At 41.6% G+C, this 27646-nt stretch overlaps 1 protein-coding gene across 1 annotated transcript in view; it reads right to left on the bottom strand.

Annotated features, from left to right (window-relative positions):
• Positions 1 to 20083, bottom strand: part of LOC308307213 (NLR family CARD domain-containing protein 3-like) — a gene marked incomplete at both ends in the record, with an annotated part of 51652 nt that extends 31569 nt beyond the window's left edge. Inside the window, one exon of the mRNA XM_080752384.1 lies at positions 20079 to 20083. Within this exon, the coding sequence (XP_080608510.1) occupies positions 20079 to 20083 (5 nt within the window). The remainder of the gene's footprint in view (positions 1 to 20078) is intronic.
• Between the last annotated feature and the right edge of the window lie 7563 nt (positions 20084 to 27646).

Here is a 27646-nt window from a genome sequence, read left to right as displayed (position 1 = left end):
ACTAATGCTACAGGCATGGAGACATAACTCTAAATGTGGAGAACGTCCCAAACGTTGTTGTTGTGCTGAAGGGAGCTCGCTGATTGTTGGTGCCATGTTCCCCATTACTGAACGTCCCTTGAATTGGACGTTTATTTTGCCCGTCCAACACACACTTTACCAAGTAAATCCTGGCTTATACTCCGTCGTCAAGCGTGTTCCGTGCCAAAAGCGGCTGATCTACAAGCTCACAGCGCCTTGCATCCACAACGCGCTGTGAGCTTGCAGATTGACTATTTTCCACACGCAGAAACTTGCAGGATGATTGTGCAGCCGGCAGCGAGTCACTGCAATTAGTAATAATACTTCCAATGCTTCCATAGCTAATTCCAAAATAACCCACAGATAGTAAGTGTAACCTAAGCATTCTACATGATGCTTTACCTTAAACTTGGGTGAACTTCAAATGAATAACTAAATAATTCTAATTCTAAATTAACACATTACTCTGAAACCTCAGACACACCCCTCTCCTCCACAGCACTTGGCACCTTCCATTAACTCATTTAGTGCCCATGAAATTAACGGATTATAAAGTCCACGATGCCAGTCTCAGGTTGGCATCACCCCCGTTATCTTATTTTGAAGGCCAGAAGTCCACAGCGCAAACACTTCCGGTCTGACGTCATCGGATCGTGCGCCGGAACCGTTCCGTGTCCACGTGGAGTTGTGTAATGGCGGACCGGGAGCTTTTATAACTGTGTAACATAAGCGAGCATCTGCCTCCATCCTAGCTTCTAAAGTGTAGTTTTGAGATAATGGACATTAAAGATGAGATCCCCCGTCCACCTCAATGTTATGGATGGGACTATTTTGTGCTCGTGGAGCCGTGATGATGCGAAATCAGCGACGGATTTCGTCTCCGGACCTCCGGCCATTGTTCTCGGTAATGTATCCGCCGTTACAGTAATATATTACTTTTCACGAGTATACTCGGGATTGGCACCATGTGATACTCGAGTATTTTTCACAAGTCTTCTCGGGATTGGCACTATATTAATCAAGTTAATCAAGGAACCGCCCCCAGCAGTGCAGGAGAGACACTATAATAAAGAAGGATAGTGCAGAAGGGCCGTGTATCAAAATGTGCGGGGGTATTGCACATGCCCAGTGTAACTGGAGCTGCCATGGTGGAGTGTTCCAGCAGAGGCACTAGATAAAAAAATATATGATCCGTTCTCAGTAGAGCGAGGTTGTGTTTGTTTGGTTCTCTCCTGGTTCTCTCTCCACTCACCTAAACAGCTGCAGGTTTGAAATTCTCATCCACAACACAGACTAATTGACATAGTAAATAAGGAACAGTGAAAGTGACACAAACACCCACAATTTATTAGGCCTATCTATTATATTTGTTTGTCTCTACTGATTTCTTTTTTAAACAATCACACTGCATATAAAATGATAAACTATAACTTTGGGATAAGGAATATGCAACACATAGTTGTGCCTATTAGAGCACCAAATAGGCCTACTTGTTTTGTGGCATAAGAATATTATTATGAGCAAATGAAGACCAAGTCCCCAGCGGGCAATTAAAGTGATACAAAACAAACACTACCATTTAATGGTCACACGCCGCCATCTACTGAGCCAAAGTGTAGGTGCAGGCCAGATTGTACTGAGCATGTGCAATGGGGCTTTTAAGCCGTGACATCATTTTGTAGGCAGAGGAGAATCTGCCCCCAGAGCATTTTCTGTCCCTCGCTATTTAAAAAAACGACAAAAAAATAACGACTAAAGTATAATTGTAACACTTTCCTTTCAACAACAAAGAGAAGAAAAATGTGTAAATAGTAAAAATAGTAAAAAGATTCACGGAAACTGGGGGCAGAAATTCTCCTCTGCCTACAAAATGATGTCATACTTAACAGCCCCATACCCCCACACATTTTGATACACGCCCCTTCTGCAATATCCTTCTTTATTATCATAGGAGAGACACAGGATAGGTGACCACACTAGGGGTGTAATGATATAGTAACTGTATCGAAATATCGTTTTTAACTTAAAAAATTGAAGTATATCGAAATGAAAACAGCTAAAATTGAATCGTATCGTTTTATTTTGTATCGTATCGAATCGGCAGTGCAAAGAATCGATTGTATCGATACTGCCTACTTGTGCATTGTATTTAGCATTTTTAAGAAGAAAAAATTTAAAGGAAGGGTTTCATTACTTTTCCTTTCCATATAGCTACACTGGTCTGTGGATAAATGTGTGTAATCTCTGGGTTTATGTCAAGTTGCAGGTTTGTCAATATACAATTTCCAGGTATTTGGCAGATAATTAATGTGTTTACTTACTTATATCCATAATAATACATGTTTCCCTTAAAAACCTGCACTATGCACACCTTTCACACAGATTTAATTTCTTTGCTAAATAGTTACTATATCGATTTTAAATCATTGAATCGAATTGTATCGTATCGCCATGAATGAATCAATACCGTCCATGTATCGTATCGTCAACCATGTATCGTGATATGTATCGAATCGCTATTAAAATGTATCGTTACACCCCTAGACCACACCCATTATTACCTCCATCCTAATGATTCAATAAACAGGCCCACATTAAAATACATTGTAGTTAAGGTGTGTACATTGTCCTCAGTGTGTATTGGGCACACGGGCTGCCCTGTGACAGAGGGGGAAAAGCAGTGGGAAATATAAGGCTCGGTCGGGACACATTTTAATGATTAATATTTCACGGACTGAAAGAATGGGCCCGATCCCAGCTCTAAACCTTGTTGATGATGTCTGAGCTCTTTAGATTTGTGCACAGTGTAATTTGTACAGTCATGTAAGGTATAGTATGAGCCAGTAGTGAAAAGGGAAAAGTGTGTTTATGAATGAACAAGTTACAGTAAGGCCTGTTTCACATAGTGAAAATAGAAGACATGTTGTGAAGACATGTTTATCATCAGGGAGAGGGAGAGTTTTATGGATTTCATACAGAACTCACCAAGTCAGAATGTTGTCAACGAACAGCTAAGATCTCCTCACATGAGACAACCTTAGAGAGAGAGAGAGAGAGAGAGAGAGAGAGAGAGAGAGAGAAAGGGAGGGAGGGAGGGAGAGAGATAATTAAATCATTATGAATTAAATGTACGAGTTAGGGTCCATTTGGTTCCATGTGTACACTAAGAGTTACAGACGATCAGGTATTTTCCCATTGTTGGCACATTGGTGTATAGTGTGCTTCTATTTGAATCATTTTCATGTTTAAAGTGTTATATTAAGGGTTAAGTCATTAACACATTTGCTGCCAGGATATATATTTTGTATTTTGTCAGACTGTAGCTGCGATATGAATAGTGTTTAACTCTTTTACTGCTTCGGACGTTCCCGTTCGCCCCAATTTTGACCCTAGCTCGTTGCCAATAGGAACGCTCGTTCATTTACTTACTTTTCATGACTGTAGGCTGATAACTGGTCGCGCCGCCGTGTTCAATAAAAACATCTCCCGTAACGCTGCTCTAAAATTTCCACCGCCTGTAAACAACTAGAAGGTCGGCCGGCTACGCCGGCCTCCCCTCTAGGTCGTCGCGTTGCGTCTATAGGAATAAATATTCGTCGAAAACAAATCCCTGAGGTACAGGGTGGCCACGATCTGATGTTTTTTTTGAGAAAAAAAATGTTTTTTGAGGAAAAAAAGTTTTTTGAGAAAAAAAAAGTTTTTTGAGAAAAAAAAAGTTTTTGAGAAAAAAAAATTTTGAGGAAAAAAAAATTGAGAAAAAAAAATTTGAGAAAAAAAAATTTGAGAAACATTTTTTTTTCTCAAAAAAGAATTTAGAGAAAAAAAAAGTTTTGAGAAAAAAAAAATGTTTTGAGAAAAATAAAATTTGATAAAAAACAATTTTTTGAGAAAAAAAGAATTTGAGAAATATTTTTTTTTCTCAAAAAAAACATTTGTGTCCCAATCTCCCCAGGAGCCAGTCATTGCAATTTTTTTCATTTTCATTTTTTCATTTCATTTGAAAGCTGGGGATCATAGCTACAAAATGATATATTGGTTGTGGAGATTGACCCAACAGTTTTGAAGATATGGCTTATAGAATGATGCCATGCTGAAATAGTACTTTTGAGATATTCAAGTTTTAAATAAATTTCTAACCTGCAATGACCTGACTCCGCCACATGGGGAGCAATCTTCAATTCAATCTTCAATTCAAAGAAGCTTTATTGGCATGAGAACACAAACGTTTACACAGTGGTGGAAAAAGTACCAACATTTTATAATAAAGTAAAGTATCAATTCTGCAATGTAGAATCACTCTGTTACAAGTAAAAGTCCAGAATAAAAAATGTACTTGAGTAAAAGTACAAAAGTATTGGTATCCAAATGTACTTAAAGTACCAAAAGTAAAAGTACAAAATGTTTGAAAATAGCAGATCTACAAGCTCACAACGCGTCGCACCGCAATGCGTTGTGAGCTTGTAGATCGTCTATTTTCAAATAGCCTTGGTATAACATAGGGCTAAAGTGGTTTATGTATGTTTTAAACTTTAGTTATTGCTCTCTAAAAAGATAATGCCACAACAGCATCTCAAGCATTATTGGGCTAAATGTAAAGACGCTACAGTGCGCCAACCGTGAAGCAGTTTAACCAATTTGCTACATACGTCTACACAAACGGTCAGATTACAAAGATAAATTGCTTAGTGAAGGCTCACAGATGTCACCATAGGGTACGCTCCAGCAGAATGTCCCGTAATGATCGTATTATTTAATGAGGAGCATTTTAATCCGATCGGTCGTCGTTTCCTTAAAAAGGTATTAATGTATCTAAGTGCAGTACACCTCGCAACCGATGGGGTCGCATGGCTGAAAAACAACAGAAAATGGCATCTGATCGGATTAAAATGCAGTTTATTAAACAATACGAAAGATACGGGTAATTCTGCTTGAGCGTACCATACTGTGACATCTGTGAGACTTCAGTAAGCACGTTATCTTTGAAATATGAAGGTTTTTGTAGACGTACGTAGCAAATAGGATTAACTGCTCAACACGAGGTTGAAGTGAACCTATTACGTGTGCAACAGGGCTAACTGTGCTAAATGTAGCATAATCAGTGTTTGTGTAACTTCAGCCAGAAGGATTATTTGACCTGATAATAAAACACAATCTACAGGCTTAACCGCCTCGCGTTGTGAGCTTGTAGAAGAGAGCAACAATAGAGTTGGGTCACGTTTTATTTGTTTATAGCCTGCAGCTAGCGCTGCAGCTAGCGCTAGCTAATGCTAGCTAGCGTTAGCCGTTAGCCACTCATAGCCAGTCAACCAGAATAGTCTACTCTAAAGTCAACTTTCCGACGGCGAGTGAACGATTGCATTCCATCCATGTTTTCTTGGCTGTCAATTTATTGTCCAAAAAAACAAACACCCTGAACGTTAGAATTAGATAGTTTAGGACGACACTGATCTATTCAATGCTAAGCTAACTCAGTGACAAAGGAAGCTTCCGCACCGGAGCATACGTCACAGACGTCTCCAGGCCGCTCCAGGATCATTTCACCAGCGTAGAAGAAGAAACAGCGGAAGTCAAGAACGGCGGAAGAATAATAAATAATAATACACAAAATCATACATTACGTGGTTAATAATTGTTCATTTGGAACACACGTGGCATTAAATTAATGGGATAAATACTGTGGGTTGCTTCGCTAAGTAATGGAGTCCCGATATTACCGCATTTGGCTACAAACGGCTAACAAAGGCTGGCTAGTTAGCATTTTAGCTAATATAAACTGGGAGGACTAACAGAATTATGTACCGATCTCTCACATTAATTAAAAAAAGTCTTATTTACATGCAGAGTTAAGCTCTGGCGTTTAAGTGAAATGTAGCCTAGATATTATGAGATGCTGTTGTGGCATAAAAAAAAAAGAGCAAAAAAAAAAAAAAAAAACATTTTGGCTACAGGGAATAATGACAGTCCCCGAGATGACTAGCTGCTGGGGGTGCTGGGACACATTTTAGAGAAAAAAAATTTTTGAGAAAAAAAAATGTTTGAGAAAAAAAAATTGAAAAAAATAAATAATAATAAATAAAACGTATTGGTGATGCGATGACGTGGTGTATACGGATGTTACTGCGATTGAGGTGAAAGAGAAAAGTGGAAAGTTGTGAGCTAACTATTAGCTATTTTTGTGTGTGTGTGTGTGTGTGTGTGTGTGTGTGTGTGTGTGTGTGTGTGTGTGTGTGTGTGTGTGTGTGTGTGTGTGTGTGTGTGTTCTGGCTACGCCCCCCTCGGTTGAAATTGGATCCGCCGAGCTGGGATTATGAGCCAATGGACGGCGGTCACCATGGCAACGGGGGGCCAATGATAGAGTTATGGGCGGTTTTATTCCCTACGCTCTACCGACATCTGCTCTAGCTATGGGGCTTTTAAGCCGTGACATCATTTTGTAGGCAGAGGAGAATCTGCCCCCAGAGCATTTTCTGTCCCTCGCTATTTCAAAAAGCAACGACTAAAAAATAACGTCTAAAGTATAATTCTAACACTTTCCTTTCAACAACAAAGAGAAGAAAAATGTGTAAATAGTAAAAATAGTAAAAAGATTCACGGAAACTGGGGGCAGAAATTCTCCTCTGCCTACAAAATGATGTCATACTTAACAGCCCCATGAGTTGAAGTGGAGGCGTATGGGCTTGGAAGTGGGATGCGGTTCTAAGAAAAATGTAATAGTAGATAATGGAGTCACAAATCACTTCCTGGCTGTTTTCTGTGGATCTGATCTAGAAATGCATTTCTATGCTCTGAATGGACGGCAAGCGGAGCGGCCCAATTCACATTCATTCTTTGCATAAGGCTGCCCTCTGCCGCCAGCTTGGCTAAAGTACACATATAATACATCCAATGAAAAAAAGGTAAATCATCAATAGATCTTTTTCTATAACATCCAAAGGTAAGCTGCTTTTTGCTGGCACCAGCCCCAATAAATAAATAATAAATCTGTCTGTAGAACTGTTAAGGCATGTCCATAAACCGCCGTTTTTGGTCAAAAGGTCCTTTTCTACCATAAAATTATATCCCTTGCGACTTCTGAAAAGCATTGGACCGAACGAGAGTTCGGAAATTTGCACGTCGGAAAACACAACTCACCGAACATTTCGGTCGAAGTATGGAGAGGCCTTTAAACTTGTTTCAGGGACTGGAAGTGGAACACCGTACATCCATTCAGGGAAGTCTCCTGATGGGATAAAAGTGTCAACCCACCTGAAAACATAGTGTCAGTTTATTAAACAGCTGGAGATACAGAAACCTGTTACTGAACACATAGTGTCAGTTTATTAAACAGCTGGAGATACAGAAACCTGTTACTGAACACATAGTGTCAGTTTATTAAACATCTGGAGATACAGAAACCTGTTACTGAACACATAGTGTCAGTTTATTAAACAGCTGGAGATACAGAAACCTGTTACTGAACACATATTGTCAGTTTATTAAACATCTGGAGATACAGAAACCTGTTACTGAACACATAGTGTCAGTTTATTAAACAGCTGGAGATACAGAAACCTGTTACTGAACACATAGTGTCAGTTTATTAAACAGCTGGAGATACAGAAACCTGTTACTGAACACATAGTGTCAGTTTATTAAACAGCTGGAGATACAGAAACCTGTTACTGAACACATAGTGTCAGTTTATTAAACAGCTGGAGATACAGAAACCTGTTACTGAACACATAGTGTCAGTTTATTAAACAGCTGGAGATACAGAAACCTGTTACTGAACACATATTGGCTGCGTTTCCCAAAGCGATTTTGAGTGCTCGTAAGCTCAGGCATGGTCGTAGAGACCAAAATCGTCCCTCGCAGCCTGCGCAGGCACCTGTCAATCAAGAGCAGCGAGGGCTTTCAGGAAACCGGTCGTCTCGTACAATGGAACCAAATAGCTGCGATGACGGTTGAATGCACACCTCATACGAATCGCCATCGTAAGGAGAATTTTAGAAGCACACACCTCTCCCGCAAGTTTCCCACGGGTGCTGCAGACGTGTCTGTACGATGGTTTTGTTAAGGGTGCGCCGGGGCGCCCGTAAGCACCCTTCATAGAAAACTGAGCACTATATAACTAAGTATAACTATGAAAGTTTATTTTAAAAAGCTATCTAAGTCTTGTGGATGGTAGAGTAGGCTATTCTACACACCTGCTATACAAAATAAACAAGTATAACTATATATTTATATAATAAATAAATAAAACATACAAAGGTGAACTATATGTTTTATGTTATGCGTGTCGCTTGCTTTGATATAGATCTATAGGCTACTGAGAAATAGCGCACCACAACACACACTTACATAAAAAAGAACATAGCTTATAGGCTGCCTCATTTGTTAAGTGGGGGACCAGTGGGGGTCCCCTCTCCCCAGCTAAAAGGCATGCAGCGATGCGTGGAAGCGGTGATAGAACTCGGATCATCCAGTCGTTAGTCCAACACACAGCCCCTCGCGCCAACACGCCTATGGGAGACTCAGTCCGCTCAGACAGCTTGTTGCTGCCAGGCACTCATCATCCTACACTCTGAGAGTTAGCCTACATTTTTGAACCATTGGGTTCCTAACTTGCAAACTTCCAAACTAAAGTATAACAGCCCTGCGCCTCTTTAGACCCTTGTGCGTCGTGCCAACACTGAGGTAAAGAGACAGGGCTGTTATATTTTAGTTTGGGACGTTTGGAGTTAGGAACCAAATGGTTCCAAAATCAAAATCTCACAAGTTGAGAGTGTAGGATGATGAGCGGACTGGTTCTCCAGCGCTGAGTCTGAAATCAGGCTAGGATGATGAGGGTCCATTGGTTTGGTTCATATAACTAATTGTAGCCCTATAATTATTACAGCCAAGACACGGCAGAGAACAACCTTTGTAATTGAACACAGCAGGCTTAATAGCACGACGAGTTGTGAGTTGGACTAATGATTGAGAGCCGCTTCAACAGATCGATATAAACGATACAGAGTTCATTTTGAGAACCAATACTCTAGTCTACAATACTGTAGGACTAGCCTATAAAATAAAAAATATATATATTTAAGACGGGCAATTTGTGCAGTCAGTTATAAGCCTACCAACAAGCAACAGCGCTTTCCAGCTTTGCATGTAGTTTCAAATTAAAACAAGGGGTTTGTGCGGTCAGGTAGCCTACCAACAGCGCTAAAAGTGTGTTAATTTTCAGTGTTGTATGTTTTATTGATGGGCCGGCCCGATACAATCACACAAGCTGCTGAAATTCATTTCGGAGCGCAGCTGCTGACGTCCTATCAATCGAAGCCCAGAGCCATTCAAGGAGAGAGTTGCATCATCTCCGTTCACATAGGGCCAGAGTTGGCAGAACTCTCTAATACAAGGCTCTGGCCAGTCTACTGGCGTGCGAAGGCTGTTTTGCGAGGGGCGCTTACAAGCGCGTTTGAGAAACGCCATAATCGTTAGGACCGCAGCTGAGCGAAGGCCCTCGCACGACCAGCGCTTTGGGAAACGCAGCCATTGTCAGTTTATTAAACAGCTGGAGATACAGAAACCTGTTACTGAACAAACACTCTATGGCAATGATTACTATTAGCTACTATCAGAAGAATATAGCCTTCATAAAACACTTTGTTTTAACTACAAGATATCACATTGAATCATTACTGTACAGCAGAGTGTACTAGAGCAGGGGTTTTCAAAGTGGGTGATGGGGCACCCTGGGGTGACGGGGCACCCTGGGGTGCCGTGACGGCAGTCCAGGGGTGCAGCGAGATCATTTGATGATATTTGGAATTTATTTGGACACTTGAAAAAAATATTTAGTATCATTTACCCCTAGCAGTGCCAGCTTTCACCACTAGAGGGCGCCCAGTGGCCAAAGAATTCATCATAAAGATACACTGTTACATGCACAAGCCCTGCGCAGCCATGATGCACCAGAACACTTTCCTCTGTTCATTTACAGGAACAGGATGAAGTTAGCTTGAAGTTAGCTATTGGCTACCAAGCATTTTAGAAGACCTATTTTCGGCGATTTAGCCATGATTAAACCTTGCACACCTCATGGATATGCTTGGAACAGAGAAAATGAGCTCTAAAGATCCTGGATTGCATTGGAGTGGATGGTAAATATCGGCGGCACGACGCTCTCGCGGGCCGTGTAAACAGAATATAGTGGGGTTAAAAAAAAAAGTAACTTAAAAAAAAAAAAGAATTATATCCCGAACTAGTTCGGGATAGGCCCTCAGGACGTTAATACGGCCCAAATTATCCCGAACTAGTTCGGGATAGGCACTGTATGAGTTAAACTTGAAGTACAAAGTTATTTTCAGTCAGTTCTAACCAAAATGGCTATTATGTCAACATTTTCCTCGCAACATAATCACTAAAATATCCTCACTGTCGGGCAGAAACCTCGTATCTCCAAGTTTCAAATGTGTATACGTCTTTTGGTAAAGCAAAAGCCCTGCCTCATCATACAAGACTGTCGCACAAAACTAGTGAAAACAGCCGATCTACAAGCACTGTGTGCTTGTAGATCGGCTGTTTTCACTAGTTTAGTACATTTTATAGATGATAAATACAAAACAAACAGTTTTGGACATACAAGGTTTCCACCCGACAACGACGATATGCTATAAATATAAGGTGCTGGGAGTGAAAATTATAATGTAGGGGTGCCTCGGATTAAAACACTATTTATGGGGTGACCTGAGACAAAAAGGTTTGGGAACCCCTGGTCTAGAGTAGGCTATACTGTAGGCCTTTGTGAATTAGCAAAAGTATAAAGTCCCTTCAAATGCAATTATCCAAAGTACAATCAGCCTAACACACATATGCCCATATATGGGTATATGATTTTAAAGTGAATGAAAGCCTTTGTTATATTAATGAACTCCTCTCCTGTCCTCCCTCCCCAGTCTTTCCAACTTAGTGGATGTGTCACTATTTCTAGCTACTTTCCCCTAGAGACTTAATTAGTGAAAAGCTTTTAGAGACAAATCCAGCTACTTTTTTCTGGTGATTTGGGGACAAATAGTGTTGACAGGAGCCAGAGATTAAACCCTGTATTGTTCTTCCTTTTTGCTGCCTTCCTGGCTGCTCCTCAGTGACACACATACAAACGTCTCTCTCTGGCTTCCTCACCTTGACTCGGTTCCTCCTCCCCCTTCTCTCTCACACACACACACACACACACACACACACACACACACACACACACACACACACACACACACACACACACACACACACACGCACACGCACACAGTTTCTATTGCACAACTTCAAGCAGGCAGAATGTTGTTGCAACAAGTCTGAGAGTGTATTAACAAATGCTGGGTGCAGCGCCGAGCTGACTGACACTGTCAAAACAACGTCACAAGAGCGCACACAGTGAGCAGCAGAACAGAACCACAGCATGCATACAACACTGTTTCACACAGTGAACAGAACCACAGCATGCATACAGCACTGTTTCACACAGTGAACAGAACCACAGCATACATACAACACTGTTTCACACAGTGAACAGAACCACAGCATGCATACAACACTGTTTCACACAGTGAACAGAACCACAGCATGCATACAGCACTGTTTCACACAGTGAACAGAACCACAGCATGCATACAACACTGTTTCACACAGTGAACAGAACCACACCATACAACACTGTTTCACACAGTGAACAGAACCACGGCATGCAATATTCGAACACAGCAGCAAGATTTGTGAACTGTTGCGACAAAAGAAGGCTAGAAACACAACCACCCTAAAGACTATAAACCATGGATTGACATCTAGACCTACTGTACATACAGTATGAAACATCTAGACCTACTGCACATACAGTATGAAACATCTAGACCTACTGTACATACAGTATGAAACATCTAGACCTACTGCATACAGTATGAAACATCTAGACATACTGCACATACAGTATGAAACAGAGCTGCTACCTTTAAATGCATTTTGAGAAAAAATAATGCTGTTATTTGTTCCAAAAGCTTTATACCCTAAAATGTCACAATGCAACATAGCTCTGTTTACACAATGCTGTACCCCCTCCCAATGTATATATGTGTAACCGGTGTAGCTTTATCTGTCTGCGTTGTGTGAATCAGACAGACCCAGGAATCTCTTTGGAGACGGCACTCCTTTTAATGCTGACAACAATACAGAAAACACACGTCTCCAAGTTAATATAGCGCAGCATGGACTCCTTTCTCGTTCAATACGGAAGAACAGAATTCAAAAGGTAACAACACATAAAACGTAACATACCTGACAACAATACAGAAAACACACGTCTCCAAGTTAATATAGCGCAGCATGGACTCCTTTCTAAACAAAATGAAACAGACACTGTATAAGTAATTTGCAACTTAAATAATATTTTGTTATACAGTACAGAGAGATAACAAAGGCCAGGCCACCCACCTCATTCAATACGGAAGAACAGAATGAAGAGGTGGAGGTGTGGCAGGGCATTTATACAGTAGGAGGGGACTTAAAGGAGCCGTGGCCACAAATGCACTAGAACATATTATATGGAGAATGTCAGGTAAAAGCCCTTATTTGTATATTTTGTGTAATTATATACACTTATATTTAATACTGTTACATATGTTCCCCATTTTCAACTGTTTTTATTTTATTTGTGACACTTGCTTTGGCAATGTAAACGTATGTTTTCTCATGCCAATAAAGCTCCTTTGAATTGAATTGAATTGCATGCATACAGCACTGTTTCTGCCTAAACATCAAGTCACACACATGGAGCGGCTGCCGGCTGGAGCGTACAGTCATAGGATGACGGGCGGGGCGGGTTAGGGTTGTCTAAACAGGACTCTGGTCCCCACATTCTCTAGTCCTACCTAACCTAAGCAATACATTCACCACACACATCCCCCTACAACCAGGAACCATTAATAACACTTACAGGCCTATCTGTGTATACATGTGACCTGACGGTTGCTTATCTCCCGATTAGGGAGTCTTACTGGTTTGTATTTGCTAAATGTTGAGCAACGTGACAAAGAAGCAAGTCAAGTAAAGGCAGTGAAAGTGAACTTACCGTCTAATGAATGAAGTTAAAGCACATCTTCTGCTACCTCTTCATCCAACCATATGTACAGTATATACAGTACATCTATGAACAACACTGTAATGAATGATACAGACTGAATGTACAGTGTCTACATTCAACCATAGATAATACACACATCTATGATCAATAATCTCCAGTCTCCTCTGTGCTGGTACAGCTGACGGCAGCAGCTCTACACGGAAATACAAACTGCAAGACTGGAAACTCCCACCGCCCGCCTCCCTGTTTCCTCTGTCTAAAGCAAGAGCTCAACACACTGTTCACACACACACACACACACACACACACACACACACACACACACACACACACACACACACACACACACACACACACACACACACACGTCATGCGAGCAGCCTCAGGGTCTGCACGATGAAGGATAAACGTGTCATGTGCAGTGGTGTAAAGTAACTCAGTACATTTACTTAAGTACACTTTTTAGTTATTTGCACTTGACTTGAGTAATTCCGATTTCCAATACTTTTACTTCTACTCCGCTACATCTGGGATCCAAATATTGTACTTTTACTTTCACTACATTTATTTCAAAACTTTAGTTACTAGTTATTTCGAGATTATGTGGATTGTAAATGTAGATTTTTATTATTATTACAAAACATACATTAACCACTTCAGCCGTATCTACATTTTGGCCATTTGAAAATAGCCGATCTACAAGCTCACAACGCGTTGCGATGCGACGCATTGTGAGCTTGTAGATCGGCTATTTTAGTTACAGAGCCGTAAGGGTCCATTTGGTTCCATTTGTACACTCAGAGTTACAGAGCCGTAAGGGTCCATTTGGTTCCATGTGTACACTCAGAGTTACAGAGCTGTAAGGGTCCATTTGGTTCCATGTGTACACTCTCAGAGTTACGGAGCTGTAAGGGTCCATTTGGTTCCATGTGTACACTCTCAGAGTCACAGAGCTGTAAGGGTCCATTTGGTTCCATGTGTACACTCTCAGAGTTACGGAGCTGTAAGGGTCCGAGCTGTAAGGGTCCATTTGGTTCCATTTGTACACTCTCAGAGTCACAGAGCAGTAAGGGTCCATTTGGTTCCATTTGTACACTCTCAGGGTTACAGAGCTGTAAGGGTCCATTTGGTTCCATTTGTACACTCTCAGAGTTACAGAGCTGTAAGGGTCAATTTGGTTCCATTTGTACACTCTCAGAGTTACAGAGCTGTAAGGGTCCATTTGTACTACATGTGGTGACTGTTTTCCAGGCTACATTGTGTTGTGTTAATGTGTTGGGTTAGGGTTAGGGTTAGGGTAGGTATAGTAAGGTATATAAGGTATAGCTAGGTATAGTAATGTGTTGGTGAATACAGTCACCAACACATTACTATACAGTAACCACCCAATCATTTGTAGTTGACCAGCAAGACTCCCTAATCCGGAGATAAGCGACCGTCAGGTTGCTTATCTGTAAAAGGCTTATCTGTAAAATCAGCCTGATGGTGGCGCTATATGGGACAGATCCATGTTGATGACATGAGTGTAGACATACTGTGTAGCGATTTGTGTGATTTTAGGGAAATTTTTTTAGGAGCAGTGTCCAAAAATGTGTTTGAATAAATTGGCGTGATGGTGGCGCTAAATGGGACAGATCCATGTTGATGACATGAGTCTAGACATACTGTGTAGCGATTTGCGTGATTTTAGGGCACAATTTGTAGGAGTAGTGTCCAAAAATGTGTTATAAAAAAGCAGCCTGATGGTGGCACTATATGGGACGGATCCATGTTGATGACATGAGTGTAGAGCAAGTGTGTACCGAGTTGCGTGATTTTAGGGCAAAATTTGTAGGAGCAGTGTCCAAAAATGTGTTTGAAAAAATCGGCCTGATGGTGGCGCTATATGGGACAGATCCATGTTGATGATATGAGTGTAGACATACTGTGTAGCGATTTGCATGATTTTAGGGCCAAATCTATAGGAGTGGTGTCCAAAAATGTGTTTTAAAAATCAGCCTGAAGGTGGCGCTAAATGGGACAGATCCATGTTGATGAGATGAGTGTAGACATACTGTGTACCGATTTGCGTGATTTTAGGGCAGAAATTGTAGGAGCAGTGTCCAAAAATGTGTTTTGCAAGAATCGGCCTCAAGGTGGCGCTAGAAGAGGGGCATGTGAGAATTGATGTTGTGGTTTGGCAGGCAAGGAGTATGTGTGCAACATTTGGCATGGATGGGGGCAACGGTTGCGGAGATATGAGCAGGGCAAAAGTGTGACGTGTGACTGACAGACAGACGGACAGACGGACGGACAGACAGCCGGTGGAGGTTTTGATAGTAAGTGCGACCTCACGGTCGCAACAACACTCAAAAACTGTTCCTTGAAATGTCAACACCGTAAAACGCAAACACAGGTACACGCACGCACACACACGCACGCACGCACGCACGCACGCACGCACGCACGCACGCACGCACGCACGCACGCACGCACGCACGCACACGCACACACGCACACACGCACACACGCACACACACACACACACACACACACACACACACACACACACACACACACACTCGTGCATAGCCTAGAGGCTCTGACGTGTTAAACTGGTTTGTGTTTGTGTGGTTGTTTAAGCAGAGCAGAAAGTCATGTCAGGACAGGAACAGAGTCACTTGTTGACAACATTTGCTGAATAGACTGGGAGATACAAGCAGACGGGAGAGAGTTTTCTGAATAGACTGGGAGATACAAGCAGACAGGAGAGAGTTTTCTGCTGGTGTTTCAGTGGGAGATACAAGCAGACAGGAGAGAGTTTTCTGAATAGACTGGGAGATACAAGCAGACAGGAGAGAGTTTTCTGCTGGTGTTTCAGTGGGAGATACAAGCAGACAGGAGAGAGTTTTCTGCTGGTGTTTCAGTGGGAGATACAAGCAGACGGGAGAGAGTTTTCTGATGGTGTTTCAGTGGGAGATACAAGCAAACGGGAGAGAGTTTTCTGATGGTGTTTCAGTCCCAGTGTATCAAAGGGTGCGTTCGGAAATGCGCACCAGGTGTGGTTAGGGCAGTGGTGCTTTGGGATTTTCTTTTCGGGGTCATTCAGGTCATTTATTGACGTCACATGCACGCGCGTGCACGCGCCTCTAGAGGCTGTTTAGATAGAAAGGATGTCAGCAGATCTAATGGTGGGAAAACAATAGTATGCACGGCACGCGTTTACACGCTCGCATCGGTGCCGTCCGTGCGTCCGTGTGGGAATTTATTGACCACACGGCGTCCGGTCGTGTCCGGCCTCCAAAGCGCTACAGGGTTAGGGTTAGTTTTAGGCATAGTTTTACTGAGGTTAGGATTAGGGTTAGGGTTGGGTTTAGGCATAGTTTTACTGAGGTTAGGGTTAGGATTAGTTTTAGGCATAGTTTTACTGAGGTTAGGGTTGGGTTTAGGCATAGTTTTACTGAGGTTAGGGTTAGGGTTAGTTTTAGGCATAGTTTTACTGAGGTTAGGGTTAGGATTAGGGTTAGGTTTAGGCACTACACTGAGCACACACCCGGTGCGCATTTCCGAACGCACCCTTTGATACACTGGGACTGAAACACCTGCAGAAAACACTCTCCCATAAGCAGACATGGCAACAGCACCATGACAACAGTCAATTCACAACACAATAACCCTTTAAACACCAAAGCACAAATAAACAACTACACCAGCAACATTTACAAGCAACTTTAGAGAAAAACTATCCCAGAGTCTCTTATAATTAGCAGACATGACACCAGTCAATTCACAACACAATAACGCTTTAAATACTTTCAAACACTTTAGAAACAAGACCAATAAACAAAGCCCAAATAAACACTATCAATATTTACAAGCTACTTTAGAGAGAAACTATCCCAGAGACGCTTGTAATAAGCAACATGGCAACAGCACCATGAAAACAGTCAGTTCACAACACAATAACCCTTTAAACGTTTTCAAACACTTTAGAAACAAGACAAATTAACGAAGCCCAAAAAAACAACTAGACTAGTAACATTTACAAGCAACTTTAGAGAAAAACTATCCCAGAGTCTCTTATAATAAAACAGACATGGCAACAGCACCATGGCACCAGCAGAGTGTATATAAGAGAGTTACGTCACGCTTTGAACTCGCCGCAGACCGGAAGTGGCGTCGCATGGAGCCTGTTCTCATTCTTATCGAGGCTCTGCTGCTCTTCAGCCCGTCCGCCCCCACTATAGCCGAGGTATTTTCAATCACTGGTAAGTAGACGAAATCACGTCTTTTTCACCCTTTTAACGCATTCACGGGCCTCTCGTGAATGTGTGAATGCGTTAAAAGGGTGAAAAAGACGTGATTTCGTCTACTTACCAGTGATTGAAAATACCTCGGCTATAGTGGGGGCGGACGGGCTGAAGAGCAGCAGAGGCTAGCTAGGAATGAGAACAGGCTCCATGCGTGCGCAAGTGCGCATGCGTAAGCTTCCCACCATAGAGTAAATAGGCTTTCCACGCTTACTATGGGAGTCGACGTAAGTGACGTAACTCTCTTATATACACTCTGGGCACCAGTCAATTCACAACACAATAACCCTTTAAACGCCAAAGCACAAATAAACAACTACACTATCAATATTTACATCAACATTAGAGAAATGCAAGCCCAGAGTCGCTTATAATAAACAGACTTGGCAACACTGGTGCAGCCTCTGCTTTGTTCTCTTAGGACCTGGTTTGCTTATTTCTCTCCCAATATCTGGCAACACTGACTGCTGCTAGCCACCACACGCACGCACGCACACACACACACACACACACACACACACACACACACACACACACACACACACACACACACACACAAACACACACACACACACACACACACACACACACACACACTACTTCCTGGTTTTAACTGTACCGTCTTTTTTGACGCCATTTTCAGGGTGTGTGACGGTAATAAGAGGAACTGAGGAACACATGTTTATATTTTAATATTTATTACTTTTTCCCCCAGAATCACATTTTATATTTAATAAAAGAAACATCAATAAATGATGAAGTTGTTCCATAAGGGTTACAGTCAGTCTGTGTCTGTAAAGAAAGATCATATCTCCTTATTTAGACTTTCATATTATACACATCATAACTTCTATTATAATTATACACATCATAAGTTTCACACAAACACAGCAACATCACACTAAAACAGGGGTCTTCAACGTTTTCAGGCCAAGGACCCCTTAGTTGAGAGAGAGATGAAGCAGGGACCCCTTAGTTGAGAGAGAGATGAAGCAAGGACCCCTTAGCTGAGAGAGAGATGAAGCAGGGACCCCTTAGCTGAGAGAGAGATGAAGCAGGGACCCCTTAGTTGAGAGAGAGATGAAGCAGGGACCCCTTAGCTGAGAGAGAGATGAAGCAGGGACCCCTTAGTTGAGAGAGAGATGAAGCAGGGACCCCTTAGTTGAGAGAGAGATGAAGCAGGGACCCCTTAGTTGAGAGAGAGATGAAGCAGGAACCCCTTAGCTGAGAGAGAGATGAAGCAGGGACCCCTTAGTTGAGAGAGAGATGAAGCAGGGACCCCTTAGTTGAGAGAGAGATGAAGCAGGGACCCCTTAGCTGAGAGAGAGATGAAGCAGGGACCCCCACAACCTGTTCATAGATTCCATATAGTTTCATTGTTTGACAGCACAATCATCAGTGTATTTTGGATTCATGTCAATTTGTGTTTTCAGATATTTAACCACTTGAACCGTCAATACTTAATAAACTTGACCTTTCACTCTGTACTTAGTCTGCTCTTTTTCCCCTCTACACCAAACCTCTTTGCCGAAAATAGCCGATCTACAAGCTCACAACGCCTCGCAGCGCGAGGTGTTGTCAGCTTTGCATTTCCTAAACAGTCTTGGACAGATGTTGACCGACAGTTTAATTAATTATAGATTAATTAATAATGTAAAAGTTAAAGTTGACCAAGCTGTGACAGAAGCACTGTAACAGTTGATCATAACATGTAGAGATCATTAATTAAACAGAGATTACATTAACAACAGTTTAATGAAGCATAGATCAGGGGTTCCCAAACCTTTTTGTCTCAGATCACCCATAAATATTGTTTTAATCCGAGGCACCCCTACATTATAATTTACACTCCCAGCACCTTATATTTATAGCATATCGTTGTTGTCAGGTGGAAACCGTTTTGTATTCATCATCTATGAAATGTACAAGTTTTGTGCGACAGTCTTGTATGATGAAGCAGGGCTTTGCTTTACCAAAAGACGTACACATTTGAAACTTGGAGATACGAGGTTTCTGCCCGACAGTGACGATATTTTAGTGATTATGTTGCGAGGAAAACCTTGAGATAGCAGCCATTTTGGTTAGAACTGACTGAAAATAACTTTGTAGTTTATTATCAAATGATCTCGTGGCACCCCTGGACTGCCGTCACGGCACCCCAGGGTGCCCCGGCCGTCACCCACTTTGAAACCCCCTGGTAAAGATAATAACTGTACCAACCTGTAGCAGTTAGTGGTTGTTAATGAAATAAATCCACCTTAATCCATCCATTTGACCACACAGAGGGACAAGAGAAAGAGCGAGCCTCCATTTTGCGTCGTTGCTCAGAGCAGAGTGACTTTTAATGTGGAGGAAAAACCCTTTGATCAAAAACTCAAAGTTTACTTTCGATTTCATCCTGGCTTTAATGCGTTGCTGTTGTGGTGCACTGTTCTGCCACTGCCAGTAGAGGTCGCTGTAAGCTCACACAAACCAAGGCTACTCCAACACCAGTCTGACTGCAAGCGTCAGACTCTACACAGTACACACACTACGTTTCACACACCACCCACCAACAGGGGGTGGTAATGTGCGGACTGATTTATCAGGCTACTCCAACACAGTCTGAGGCCTTAAAGGAGTAGTTCACCCCCAAAATGATTTTTTCCCCCCTTCTATTGATTACTCACGCCATGTTGACTTAGGTTCAATAATATTTTGTGTTTTTTTGTCACATTCCTAAGACAATAATTAGATTACAATAAATGTACCCCCATTGATTCCGGATGGGGACCCAAATGCATTCGGGTCACAGCTTCCGGACATCACCATGGCAGGACGTGTTTTTCGCTCACGCTCCGGAACCAAAACACCAAAGGCTTGGTTCATCCCACATTTTCTCCTATTTCTACTATGGATCACGGATTTATGCTATAAATCACCACAGATCCTAACACCAATGGAATACGAGAATCTTTTATGGGAAATGGACAAAACGGACGAAAAACACAGTGAGTTATATCTTCTTGCCAAAACGGTAGCTAAGCACCCGAGCTTTGGATCTCATGTTATTCAATCTTTGCTGGCTGCTAACCGGAACAAAAGGGACAAACCCCTGAATGGTTGTATGAGTCGATCCTTGATCTTCTTATTATTACTGCAATCAGGAGATATAGAATCGAATCCAGGGCCTGTAGCTACCAGACAGATGACCCGAAGACTAGCTGCTCTCGCTACTGCAGCTGGATTGACGACGGCAGATCCTTCTTTGTCTGTGATCAGCGAAGCTAACGATGCTAACTTAGCTAGCTCCTCACTGATGAATCCCGAGGGACTAACAACGGGCTACTCCAGATGTCCTGACCAGCCGACCTCCGACGATCACACGGCAGTCGCCTCCGCGGACTCACGGATCGCCGGTGAACCCTCGGCGATCGCCCCCGCATGACTAGCTCAGCACGAGACCAGCATCATCAACGCAAGTCACACAACACCGGACCCCGGCGGCCCCACCGACCCACCCGACCTGCAGACGCACCCGGCGGACCCCTTCATGGACCCGGTGGACCCCCTCATGGACCCAGCACCCCAGAACAGAGTCTACATTAACTCTGCTCCACGCTGGCTAACGGAGAAGGCCAGAGCGCTGTTTTCAACCTGGGTTAAATCGGTGACCACGGGCCCTCACCACCCCATCCCCCAACTTTTCATGGAGACCCCTTTGTCCCTTTGTCCCCCTCTGAAGCCCCCAGAGACTGCAACCAACCCCCCCTCCCCCACCGACGCCGTTGCGAACACTTCCATAGACCTCGCCATGGACTTTGCCAGCCGCTTTGTGAAAAGAGGTATTCATATTATGCACTTAAACATTAACAGTTTGTTTGCTAAATTTGAACAAATCAAGCATATGGTTCACGAAGGTAAGGTCCATTTTCTAACCTTCTCAGAGACCAAACTTGATGACTCTATCACTGACTCTCAGATCGAAATTGACAACTACTCGGTCATCCGAAATGATAGAAACAGATTTGGTGGTGGTGTATGCATGTATGTTCATAACTGTATTAAGTATATCCCCCGCCCTGACCTACAACACAGCTCTTTAGAAACTGTATGGGTGGAAGTGATTCTTAAGAAAGCTAAAAACATACTAATCGGTGCCATCTATAGACCGCCCGACCAAAATGATTTCTATGAGTTACTGGAGGAGAGCCTTGCACCGGTGGACAATGTTGAAAAATACATTATTGGCGATTGGAACACAGACATGCTTCGTAAAGAAGCTCCTCTATTCAAAAAGTTCAATAAGCTATGTAATCAACAGGGTCTCACTCAGCTCATCACCAAGCCAACTAGGGTTACAGATAACTCTCAAACCACCATAGATCTCATTGTAACCACAGACAAATCTAAAGTCTCCGCGAGTGGGACTATTGAATGTGGTGGTCTAAGCGACCATGATATCATTTACTGCACCCGCAAAATACATAAGTCCAAAGCTGACGGCCACAAAACAGTTGAAGCTAGAAACCTCAAAACCTACTCTAGCGAAGCCTTTAACCACAAACTGGAGAAATCTGACTGGTCCCCAGTACTAGCTAGCACTCAGGTCGATGAAGCCTGGCTAGGCTTTAAATCCATTTTCAACACTACCCTAGACGAAGTGGCTCCTTTGCGTAGGGTCAGGGTTAAAGCCCGCTCACAGCCATGGTGGAATTCGGAAATCTGTGAATCAATGAAACTTAGAGACAAAAAATACTCTGAGAAACGCAAATATAATCACAAACTCAAAAAAGGCCCCAATAAACACCTTAAAGCCAAATTAGAAATAGTCAGTTTAGAGGCTAATAAACTGAGAAATCGGACAACCTCCTTAATCCTTTCTTCCAAAAAAAAACTACTTGGATGAGAAAGTTGAGGAAAACATCCACAAACCACGAGACCTATGGAAGCTATTTAAAACCCAGCTAGGCTGTGGTGCTAAACTCAGATCCATAGCCAACAACAGACTCTCAATTCACCTAGGCAAAACTGAATGTATCCTCTTTGGATCTAGTCAGAAACTTAGCCTAGTTGAGAACTTCACAATTAAAGTAGGTGACACTGTGATAGAAAGAAAAAACCACATCTGCTACCTGGGTTGCATCCTGGAGGCTAACCTATCCAGTGAAAAAATGACCACCAAGGTAATCAATAAAGTCAATCAACGAATTCGCTTCTTGCAAAGAGTTGCCCCACTGATCAATATTAAATCCCGAAAGACACTAGGAGGTGCTCTTATTGGGCCCCTCATTGATTACGGAGTCCTTGTCTGGTATCGCGACGCCCCAGCTGCCTTAAAGCTAAAGCTCCAAACAGCCCAAAACAAACTAATTAGGGTTGTGCTTGGTCTCCCTCCTCTGACCCACCTTACCGAGCATCACCACGAAAGCGTGGGGTGGCTCAAAGTAGCTGACAGAGTACAGCATCTTGCAATGGGCCTGGTGTACAAGATACACTACACCTCCAAGATTCCCATGTACCTGACAAACTACTTCTTAAAGGTCAAGGATGTTCACGATCATAACACCAGAGGCAGCTCCACTAATCATCATCAGCGTAGATTTAACACTAAACAAGGCGCTAACTCGTTCTCCTGCTATACCATCAACATGTGGAACGCCCTTCCACAAGCCCTAAAGGAGAGCAAATCCCTAGCCTCCTTCAAAATTGGTATGAAAAGTCACCTTCAGACAGCAGCTACCCGTGACTTGTAAATAGACTAAGCCCCCATGCTCCCCCCCCCCCCTTTTTCTTTGTATTGCCTTTTGTATTTGATATTATGCTTTTGAAACTGATATTATCCTAGATAAAGTACTATGTTCTATCCGTCTGTCTTTCAATGTTATATGAGATACTTAAAGTGTGGTTCCTGTGGAAATAAGCCTCGGCTTTCTAGGATCTCCTTTTAGTTGACCTTGTACCAGTGATTTGTACTGTCATGAAACTGTACTTTTTTCTATTGCAAACTTCTAATAAATTCTTCAATCAATCAATCAGTCCCCATCCGGAACAAAATGTGCTTAATGCTTAATGTAAATGTTATTTCTATGTTGTGTGTTGGTATGCGGTCAGGCCTAGGCCAGGCTCAGGGAAGAGGACGCCCCTGTCATGCAGAGTCCAGCATGGACTTATTATACAATATTATATTATAGTGTATTTTTTAGTGCTGTTCGAGTTAACTAAATTAATCGCGATGAACTCACCGTTATGTTAATCGCGATTAATTATTTTAATCGCAATTAATCGCATATTTATATATTATAGCCATTTGGCCTTTGGACACTGTTTCTCAACATTATTATCTCAACTATTATTTGGGGAGGTCTCCAGATGATTAGCTTAGTGTGCAATATTGTTTTCTCACTCAACAGTAAACAATCCAACATACATATACAGGGTATCTGCACATTTATAAAGTGACAATTTAATTATTTTATTAATATCTCTAATTGTCTCACAATTATTAACATACTTTCGCATAAAGCCAGCATATTTTTCCACTCCCAAGTTTATAGGGCCACGAAAGACTTGAAAGATATCCCTCTAAGTTACATTGTGAACTGATAAAAGCTGATGACTTATTTGCGATTAATCGCGCGATTAACTAGCTAAATCATGCGATTAATCGCGATTAAAATATTTAATCGTTGGACAGCACTAGTATTTTTATGTCTTGTATTGTGATGATTTATGACTGGACCCCAGGAAGAATAGTCTCCACTACGGTAATCCTTAATAAAGGATTACTTCACCACTTTTCAACCTATCTTCATGTAATAGCTCCTCACTAATGTCCCTAATTAATGCAAAAAAATTATAATAAAAAAATAAATAAAATCTACTCGGTCCAAGTCTCTTAGGAGAGCTGTGGGAAGTTCAGAAACTTCCAAGCTAATAGAAAATGCAGGCTTTCTATTCCTGAAAAGTTGGCAATGTTAAAGTCGAAGCTGTTGTTCTCGCGATTATACAAATCAAAAATATCTTTTCAAAATATTGTTTAAAAAAAATCTGTCAAATGATGATGTCACAAGACTATGGATTTCTGAACTTCCCACAGCCCTCCTAAGAGACTTGGACGGTGGACAGAGTAGAATTTAGTTTTGCAATTTTATTATGAACATTAGTGAGGACCTATTATATGAAGACAGGTTGAAAAGTGGAAAAGTCCTCCTTTAACTAGTAAGACACCTCAATGGGACAGTGAATATACAAATGGCCATAACTTTTTTCGCGACGTTTCCGTCAGAGCAGGCCTCTCATTCTGTGGACCTTAATGGCCAAACTAATAGATAAAACAGAAATGAAATGTATGGCAGAAAATCACAGGTCCCCTCTCATTTTGGTGACTGGGTCCCCGGCTATTAACATATTTGTCCACAGTTGCAGACCCCCATCTGAAAATATGTGGTGCCAGGGTCCTCCACACAGATTTATGTTGTTAAAGTGTTTCAAAACTACTCAAAATAGTTTTTTTTTCCCCCTCGATAGTTTGTAAATAGCAAATATACAAGCTCAAAATATGTAGCAATGTGACACATTGTGAGCTTGCTGATCTGCTATTTTCAAATGTAAATGTAAAGTAGTATAGCCTCGTTGCTTCTGTTGGGCTTATTTCTTTGGCAACATCTGGCAACAGACAGTTCCCTGTCACTTCCTTACTTGGGAGGAAGTGAAAAGATGTTTTGCCCTCAGTAAAAGAAAATGGCAACATACAATTCCCTGTCACTTCCTTACTTGGGAGGAAGTGAAAAGATGTTTTTCCCTCAGTAAAAGAAAATGGCAGCCTCCATAGAGAGGACCAGGAATCACGTGAATAGAGTAACAAAGTCATGACGTGACTCGCTCATCAAGTCATTCCTCTATAGAGAATAACATTGAGTCATCTTAAATCCTCTCATTAAAGCATTGTGGTCCAAAAATAAACAAACAGTCTCCTGAATATTGTCGGGGAGGAGGCTCTGTATGGTTTATGATAGTCAGTCACTCATATTTGATACAGTCTGTTTCTGGTGAAAATGTAACTAATTGGGCGACAGCAACATTAGTGTTTTCTCACTATCAGTTGATTCTTCATACTGTATATCATATCAGTCAAACCGCACTGATCATAATTATGTTTATATGTTATAAACATAAACCAACATAATTTGGCCTCCAGTTTGGGATCTGGAGGTATTCGTTGTGGGGCACTGTGAGCTTGTATATCTGATATTCACTGTGAGCTTGCATATCTGATATTTACTGTGAGCTTGCATATCTGATATTCACTGTGAGCTTGTATATCTGATATTCACTGTGAGCTTGTATATCTGATATTTACTGTGAGCTTGTATATCTGATATTTACTGTGAGCTTGTATATCTGATATTTACTGTGAGCTTGTATATCTGATATTTACTGTGAGCTTGTATATCTGATATTTACTGTGAGCTTGTATATCTGACATTCACTGTGAGCTTGTATATCTGATATTTACTGTGAGCTTGCATATCTGATATTCACTGTGAGCTTGCATATCTGATAGTCACTGTGAGCTTGTATATCTGATATTCACTGTGAGCTTGTATATCTGATATTTACTGTGAGCTTGTATATCTGATATTTACTGTGAGCTTGTATATCTGATATTCACTGTGAGCTTGTATATCTGATATTCACTGTGAGCTTGCATATCTGATATTCACTGTGAGCTTGTATATCTGATATTCACTGTGAGCTTGCATATCTGATATTCACTGTGAGCTTGTATATCTGATATTCGTGCTGCACTGTGGTGTTGATTTTGACATCAAATGGCTCCTCCATTAGCTCTGTATTATACACATCCTTCTCTAAAAATTTGAATATAGTGTAAAAAAGCATTTCAGATGCCATAGCACCGCAAATCATAACTGACCACAGAAACTCCCCACTGGACTTCAAGCAACTCTGACTTCACAAGGTTGACATTTCTCTATTATAAATCCTTGTTTTGAGTGGTCTCCTGTAATATTTATAATATGGACTTTTGATATTAATCAACAATTCTAAATTTTAACAAAAAAGGTTTGGAATAATTCACTGAATGTCCAATGTATCTAAAATATATGAAAGTTTCAAGAAATATATGAAAATTTCAAGAATATTTACTTTTACACAATATTCAATTTTTTCTAGAAGTATCTGTATAGGCCTATGTGTATTTATTATTTGATAAGGATATTAAGTTGATCAACAGTGTGAAAGAATTTGACCCACGGTCAATGGTACTGGAGGACCTTAAAGGAGAGAGAGAACTTAAAGGAGTAGTTCACCCTCAAAATGACTTTTCTATTGATTACTCACGCCATGGAGACTTGAGTTCATGAGTTCAATAATATTTTTGTTTTGTTTTTTGTCGCATTCCTAGGACAAAAAGAATATAGTAAATGTATCCCCATTGATTCTGGATGGGGGTAAATTTATTGTTATCAAATTATTGTCTTAGGCATGTGACAAATAACAAAATATATTATTGAACTCAAGTCTCCATGGCGTGACTAATAAATAGAAAAAAGTCATTTTGAGGGTGAACTACTCCTTTAAGGTCTCTCTCTCTCTCTCTCTCTCTCACGCACACGCACACACGCACGCACGCACGCACACACACACACACACACACACACACACACACACACACACACACACACACACACACACACACACACACACACACTTGCGACCATGACCATGACAATGGTTAAAGAGGTAATCTCTGTGTCCTTCAGTGCAGTGTTGTCAGTAAGGAATGTGCACATGATGACAATCTAACTAGAATCACCTGCCTTGTGGAGCCTCGGGCGCTCTGTGCGTAACGACGCGTCGACGGGGCAACGAGTCACCAAGGCACAGAGTCACACAGTCACCAACCAGGGGTGTCACACCAAATCCATGGGCCCTGGGTTCAAGGATTCACTGCGGGCCCCCCCACGAATGTTCTTCATTACGCATGTAATGTTTGTGCTTTAACTATTGAAAAACAGCAGATCTACAAGCTCACAGCGCGGCACCGAGAGCCGCGCTGCAAGCTTGTAGATCTGCTATTTTTGAAAAGTCGTGAAAGTTACGTGCAATTCTTTGATTCTATTTCAAATCCTTCTGAGGTTTTTTTTAAGAAAAAAAAAGAAAAAACTATGTTTCTATGTCAGTGGTGCTTAAACAGTTTCATGTCAAGGACCCCCAAAATTATATGTATTTG

The sequence above is a fragment of the Nannobrachium achirus genome (assembly GCF_963921795.1).
Source record: "Nannobrachium achirus genome assembly, chromosome: 21".
Classification (NCBI taxonomy): domain Eukaryota; kingdom Metazoa; phylum Chordata; class Actinopteri; order Myctophiformes; family Myctophidae; genus Nannobrachium; species Nannobrachium achirus.
This window is presented reverse-complemented; position numbering and strand designations above follow the sequence as displayed.